Source organism: Suncus etruscus, chromosome 2, assembly GCF_024139225.1.
Source record: "Suncus etruscus isolate mSunEtr1 chromosome 2, mSunEtr1.pri.cur, whole genome shotgun sequence".
NCBI classification, from domain to species: Eukaryota; Metazoa; Chordata; class Mammalia; order Eulipotyphla; family Soricidae; genus Suncus; species Suncus etruscus.
This window is the reverse complement of record NC_064849.1, coordinates 124185995-124193933: the sequence shown is the minus strand read 5'-3', so window position 1 is coordinate 124193933 and position 7939 is coordinate 124185995. Positions and strand designations below refer to the sequence as shown.

Genomic DNA, 7939 nt, shown 5'->3' with positions numbered 1-7939 from the left:
ATCAAACTAGAGCTCCTGCACTCAAAGGATGCTCTAAGTGATCAGTTTAGAATGGGCTCTTCTGGTGCTAAGTCCTAAAAAGAAGCTTCCCAAAATTGTGGATGATTATATTTACTATCAGTTGAGTCATTAAAAATTATACATATATCAACAAACAACGTATTTAGCTCAAACATGGTCAGCGCTTCTGAATGCTTTTATATAATATCCCACGGCCGGTCTTAGCTGCTTCTCTAGATTACTTTTACAAATCCAATAAAAATAAGTAATAGATCTTAACTTTTACTTCAATGTATTTTTATAAAACATCAATTTATATGATTTATATGGCTGAGCAATAGTACAGCAGTAGGGGGTTTGCTCTGCACATGGCTGACCCAGGACTGACAGTGGTTCTATTTCCGACATCCCATATAGTCCCCCATGCTTGCCAGGAGTGATTTCTGAGTGCAGAGCCAAGAGTAACCCCTGAGCACTGCTGGGTGTGACTCAAAAAAAAAAAATCAATTTACCAAATGTTGAAACAAAATAATAATATAAAAATTTCGGGGCCAAAGAGATAGCATGGAGGTTAAGATGTTTGCCTTGCATGCAGGACAGTGGTTCAAATTCCGGCATCCAATATGCTCCCCTGAGCCTGCCAGGAGCGATTTCTGAGCGTAGAGCCAGGAGTAACCCAAATGCTGCCGGGTGTGACCCAAAACCCCCTCCCCCCCAAAATTTTTTTTTAACAGAGAGAATGGAAAAGTGACATTCCAAGTGGTCTGACTACCAATCAAATAAACAATGTGAGGTAGTAAACTATATGTCCTCCAACACAGAAATATAAGAGCTAGGATGGTCAAAGAAAATACCTTTTATGACAATTCTACATCCTCAATTCTATAAATAATTCACACACTTTTAAAACACTGTTTATTACCTAATTACCATTACTTCAAATCACCTAGATATATACAAAAATTTGGAATGTTTATGCTAATAAAATATGTAGATACTAATGGGATTTAAGTACTATAAAGTAATACTCAAAATTTAGTTCTTATGGCAACATCTGTTTAAAATAATTTAAGAATATACACATCTGCAGGTTCAAAAGGTTGGAAAAAATATTTACAAAAGATTTATGTAGAGGATTTTTATAAATTTGTGAATTATTATTTGTTGGTTTACAACTTGGTTTCACCCAAAACAAAAACCATCCCTGGTTTCTTTATATCTGTTTAAACTTGGTTTTACCCAAAACTTATCATGGATCCTACTTATCATATTTTATATGTCTCAAGAAAACCTGGGTGGGACTGGTTCAGGACAGGCCTTCTGTCCTTACCCCCATCCCCCTATCCAGGGATGGTCTCTGTACTCAAAAAAACTGAAGTTCTGGCAGGCAACTCTCTTCGCTTGACTAGACAGATAGCTACTTGGCCATGTGTATTTCACTCTGAACCTTGTTTGGATTATTTCCTGTGTCGACCCTTGCTCCAGATCTGCTAAAAATATGGAGTTTGGGGCCATTACAATTATCCTCCAAATCTAAGTAAATTACTTTGAATGTATAATTTTAATGGTTTAGAAATTATGATAATCAAATTTCTAACACTATGTCTTTACATAAGATAGTTTTGATTTTGATTTGTTACATAATACTTATTAAAATAAAGTCTGTTATGGATATAGTCATTAGCTATCTTATACAACAATATATACTAAAAATAACTTCATTTCCTCAGATTTACTCTTCTATTCAAATTTTGAAAAATCAGCATTTTAGAAGAAAGCTTTAGCATTTTTTTATACTTTAGCAACTTAAGTGCAAAATACTTTTTGCTATTATTAGCTTTTTAAATGTGAGTTACTTTATGTAACAAACCTTAAAATTTTTGTGCTATAAGAATTTGAAAATCTAATATAATTTTATTAATTAGAGAATAAAATATTAGTGCATTAACACCAACTGTACATCAAGGCAAAACTTCTACTACAGAGCTACAGATCTAGCACACTATTAGTATTTCTTTCTTTCTTTTTTTTTTTTTGTGGTTTTTGGGTCACACCCGGCAGTGCTCAGGGGTTACTCCTGGCTCCATGCTCAGAAATTGCTCCTGGCAGGCATGGGGGACCATATGGGATGCCGGGATTCAAACTGATGACCTTCTGAACATCTTACCTCCATGCTATCTCTCCGGCCCCACTATTAGTATTTCTAATATAATATGCAGAAAATTAAGGTTTGATTGCTAATGAAACAATTATTCTCTGTGGCTTATTTCCAAAACTATACTTTGTGCATCTGATTCAAGGTATGTATCTAATACAAAGTAATGTACTTAAAAACATCATAATTCTAACCATTTTATGCTTTCCTTATAAAAGAAATGTGTTTTGAAGATTGATGGAAACCTGTAATATGTAAATACTCACAACCTCAAAATTAGTATTTTAAAATAAACTGAAAAAAAAAAAGTGGACACCGAGGCTTGTCTTAAAGAAGTTGTTTGTCATTCTTTTTTAAAGAGATTACAACACACATACAATAAATGAATTTTATCAAAATACAGCACATTTTCTACTATATTCATAAAAATCAATTCCTATGTAAATATTACTGCAAATCAACTAAAATGAGTTAAAATTTACAAAGAGCTGTTAAAGGGTTTCAATCATTAAATCTATACAGTACAACCAATTGGTAACATCTTAAAAGAAGTGCAATATTTGAGTTCACATAGTTTTTAAAAGTACTGCCTAGTTATTCTGACTAGCAAGAAAGAAACAACTTTGATTTACTTGCATAATATAGATTGCTGTTTTTGCTAGTCCTATAAAAATCCTGATTAAAATAAGATTGAAGAGCATGACAACTTAAAAATCCCAAAACTATATTTCTTAGTAATTAAAAATGAATTGGAATAACTGATATTGCCCTAATGAAAACAGTTATTGGTCTTCTATGGCACTTTAATCTGGTCCAAATACCATGCATTAATTCTTACCATTGCATGTTACTCAAGTTTTATTTGATTACATAAAGAGAACATAAGTAAAATTGTTTGAATAAACAAAATTAATAAACTATCAAATATTCGTTACACTAAAGAAGAACAAAGGCAGTTGGTGGTATAACACTATTACACAAATACACTTAGAAACCCTTTAAAGACTCTGAAGCGTTGAATTCACATTAATGTTAACTTGTAGGAACAGCCCTTATTTGAACATCATTACACGTTGATAGGTCTCATGGACCTATCCCTTTGCTCTACAATTCTCCACAGCAATTCTCTATCACTGTGCCAGTTTCATAAACTTGCTTTGGTATCCTAGCTCCATGCATTATTATTTTCTCTTACTTTGCCAAGGCAATGTGAGGCCAAACAAAAATCAGGTGGCTTTCCTAAATCTTTTATTTTGTGGTACAGCATACAATAATTAAAACTGGCCACTTTAGTTTTATTTTCTGCTTAAAATAATAGTGATAAATTGTGATTAAAATGAGAGTACTAATCATAAAACAGATTTTTAAGTACTGCCATTTGCAAAGAGATCAGGGGATTTCTGTAGCACAAAAAAATGCATGGGTAAGCATCTACAGTAGTTTTAAAAATATTGTCACTACAAAATTGAAAATTGAAAAAATTTTGAAACCAGTAGCAAATGTATTGTCAATGACTATGACAAGAATAGATCCTGTTGAGTTCATAAAACACAATTATTGTCTTTTTAAATTTCTTTACAAAGACATTACATTTTTATTGCATAATTATATTAATAAAAACACATTAACAGTTGCTTATTCATTCTTTGCTCTTTTAATCTGGCCTTGGAAAGTGAATCCACCAGCGTCACCTTCACCTACTCACGCTTCAATTCAATATGCACATAGCAAAAGCCAACACTTCGAATCTCTTGCCAACATTAAAAAAAAGTTTCAGCAGAAAAACATTAATACCAGTCGAATAAAAATAAGGGCATAAAAGCTACGAGAGAGATAGCTCTGCCATCTGTCTCTGGACTACAATGAAGACCTACTAGGCCTTGCAGAGTCATGTGTATGAAATCCAAAAATAAACCTACACTCTATACAAAAACACATGTTTGCTTTTGTATCCTTGATTGTTATGTTTAAAAACCTAACAAATTTTATATGGTATGAATTCAACAGTCTCCCCTATATACTATACAGTGGTTCTTTCCCTCTAACCACAAATTCCATTATTTCGTTAATGTACAAATTTCAACATAATTGAGTTCTTCTTTATATATAAAAATAGTCAAAATATTAATTTTCCCTGCAAGTATCTTCCAATGAATCTTCCCCTATTGTAATCAATAGTGCTTATGAAGAAACCTCTCGTAAAATGATGAGTTCAACTGTGTTCTGGAAAGTTTTTAGCAAGGACACTGCTTGTCCATGTTCAATATTGATAAAACTGTAACCATTTGCCTAAAAGAAAAAAGAAAAATACTTTTAGAAAATACACTCCATAGTAACTCATTTGCATTTGTGCATTTATATTTTTCACACATAGCTCATGCATGCGGCAGGATATAAGAATTATTTTAGCTACTTAAAAGAGACTCCCAGAGGCAAAATCAGTAGTGCAGCAGGTAAGACATTTGCCTTCCATGCACCTGACTCAGGTTTAAGCCCTCGTACCCCATATGGTTCCCTAAGACTGCCAGAGAGTCAGTAGTAAGCCCTGAGCCTCCCACTCCCAAAGCCCTTCTAAACCCACACTTTTTTTTTTTTTTTTTTGGTTTTTGGGTCACACCCGGCAGTGCTCAGGGGGTTACTCCTGGCTCTACACCCAGAAATCACTCCTGACAGGCTCGGGGGACCATATGGGATGCCAGGATTCGAACCACTGTCCTTCTGCATGCAAGGCAAATGCCCTACCTCCATGCTATCTCTCCAGGCCCTAAACCCACAAACTCCTTTATGAAAATATAATCGCTAAAAGTGGTACCCAGGAATCTTGTCCACATTTTCAGATGATTCTTAAGTGTTAACAAGGTGTTGCATGCAAATGAACCACTAAATCAGGATTTTATTTTTTGGAGGATAGGCTAGATTCTTAGAATGTAGGGTATTGGGCTATGCTTGGTGAGCCTCAAGGGTTGCTCAATGTGTTCAGGAATTAATCCTGGCAGTGTTTGGGGGGAGGAGGCAAATAGGATGCAAGAATTGAATCAGATTGGCCAATGCTAGGCAAGCGTCCCACCCACTGTACATCTGTATTATATCACTCTGACTCCTATTACCAAGTTTTCTGAGCAATAGAGGACAGGTCTAGTCTTCCCACTGCCCAAGGGTAAAGAGATCAAGAAATACTACACTTTATATAGTAGTTCAAGTATAAACAATTATTGATGTCTATTTTTTTTTTTTTTGGGTTTTGGATCACACCCAACAGTGCTCAGGGGTTACTCCTGGCTCTACGCTCAGAAATGGCTCCTGGCAGGCTTGGGGGACCATATGGGATGCCGGGATTCGAACCACCGACCTTCTGCATGCAAGGCAAACACTCTACCTCCATACTATCTCTCCAGACCCAATTATTGAGGCCTTTACTATATTATATACTACATAGTTTTAGCTGCCTCAAGTTATTTAGATCCCAGGTTCTTTTACTTTATTTATTTATTTATTTATTTATTTATTTATTTATTTATTTATTTATTTATTGGTTTTGGGGCCACACCTGGTGATACTTAGGGGTTACTCATGGCTCAGAAATCGCTCCTGGTTTGGGGGACCATAGGAGATGCCGGGGAATCAAACCAAAGTCCATCCTAGGCTAGCGCAAGCAAGGCTGACGCCTTAGGGCTTGCGCCACTGCTCCTCCCCGGTTCTTTTATTATCATTATTATTTTGCTACACTCAATAGTAGTTAAGGCTTACTCCTGGTTGTTCAATAATTATTTCTGGTAGGTTCTGGGTATCATATGGGGTACTGGGGACTGAATCTAGTTGACCACGTACAATGTAAGCAAGCTACCCATTGCATTATAGCTCTGGCCTCTGATTTAAATATTTTAACAGTAAATCACAAAGAGTATTATTTCCCCTCATTTGTTCTTGTTTTCATTTGGACAAGAGTTAGTGCTGGCAGTGTGTGGGGAATCATAAGTTTCTGGGGATCATACTGAGCCTTCTACAGGCAATGTCTGAACTTCAGTTCTCTGAGTCATCTCCCTGGCCCTTTAGTCACTTATAAATACTAAAGATAAACTTCAGAGGCCTGCTCATCAAGTCCATATTTTCTTCCTTGAATACAGATCTCACTAATCTCTATTTCTTTAATTATTTCTACTCTGGATAAGCATGTTCTCTCTGATGGATAGGCACTTAAGTAGATTTCAATAAAAACTATCTTGAGTATGGGGCCGGCAAGGTGGCGCTAGAGGTAAGGTGTCTGCCTTGCAAATGCTAGCCAAGGAAGGACCACGCTTGATCCCCTGGCATCCCATATGGTCCCCCCAAGCAAGGGGCAATTTCTGAGTGCTTAGCCAGGAGTAACCCCTGAGCATCAAATGGGTGTGGTCCAAAAAAACAAAAAACAAAAAAAAAAAACCTATCTTGAGTCACCAAAAAAAAAAAAAAAAAATATATATATATATATATATATATATATAAACTTCATAAATACTTATTTTATCTGGCATTTTAATAGTTTTTGATGACAGATGTTTAAAAGGAACAATATATATTACCTGAATAATTTTATCACCTGGTTGTAGTAATTTTGATGCTGGTCCTTCAGGCTGTACTCTTGTTACAAATATACCCTTTAATAACAACAACGAGTTATTCATTAGAAAGCAGTATGCTTATATAACAATAAAAATGTAAAATTTAACAGTTTAGAATATTTGAATATTGGCATATGTCTTCACTCTCTATGAAGAGTAGTTTTGTTTTTGTGTTTTGCTTTTGGGATTTTTGACTACAAGTGGGGTGCTCTGCACTCAGGAATCACTCTTTGTGGGACTAGTGGAATCAGATGGGATGCTGGGGATTGAACCCAGGTTGGATGTATGCAAGGCAAATACCCTGCCTGTACAACTGCTCCAAACCCCTCACAATGTTTTTTGTCTCTAATACACCTTTAGAATAGTGATTTTTGGCTAAAGGAATTAAATTATTTCTATAGACACGCAGAAAACAGCATAAGTAAAAACATAATAAACATTTAAATCTGGTTTACTTCACGTTTAAACTATTCATATTCCAAACAAACAGATGAATAAAAGAGCAAGAATTAAAAGTTGTAATTTAACCTAGATTAGAGCTACTGATAACATTTTATGGCTATTTCAAGGCTATATATAAACAAAACTCACATCATCATCAGGTCGAAATGGGTTTCCTCTCCCCCCAACACCTCCTGATATGCTAAATCCAAGTTCTGGATCCTTTTCAACTCTCACACGAATCTAAATTAATGTGAAAAGAAAATCAACTATAATTACTATTTCATAAAAGTTTATTTCTATTTCAACAAGTATTTATTAACATGTAGATGTTATTTGTTTAAGTAACTTCAAACACAATATTGTGTTAAATATATTAACTATTTCTGAAGTTGAAGCGATAGCACAGTGGGTAGGGCATTTGTTGTCCATGTGGCTGACCCAGGTTTAATTCCTGGTATCGCATCTGGTCCCACGAGACTGCCAGGAGTAACCCCCCACCAAATTTTATTTTTAACTATTTGAGGAACACTATATCTACATTTTAAACACGGACTGAATTAAGTACAAGCAAACATACATATATAAGGTTTGTACAAAAATAAGTATTTGAGCAGATGAAGTGAAATTACAACATGGAATATTGTATCAATATATTAGTGAGTTAAAAGCATATTTAGCTAGGGTTATAGAGCAAAACTCCTAATTCAATCAATCTACTGCTGACTTTATGAACCAATAATTC

The 7939-nt window shown here is 35.0% G+C and overlaps 1 protein-coding gene across 2 annotated transcripts in view; it reads right to left on the bottom strand.

Moving 5' to 3' along the window:
* Positions 1-3804: 3804 nt before the first annotated feature.
* The window catches only part of ERBIN (erbb2 interacting protein), a 78707-nt gene continuing 74572 nt past the window's right edge, over positions 3805-7939 (bottom strand). For both annotated transcript variants that reach the window (XM_049768748.1, XM_049768749.1), the window contains 3 exons: positions 7345-7437; positions 6715-6789; positions 3805-4444 (listed from right to left, as the gene is read on the bottom strand). In XM_049768748.1, coding sequence (XP_049624705.1) covers positions 4337-4444; positions 6715-6789; positions 7345-7437 — 276 coding nt within the window. In that variant the 3' untranslated portion in view covers positions 3805-4336. The remainder of the gene's footprint in view (positions 4445-6714; positions 6790-7344; positions 7438-7939) is intronic.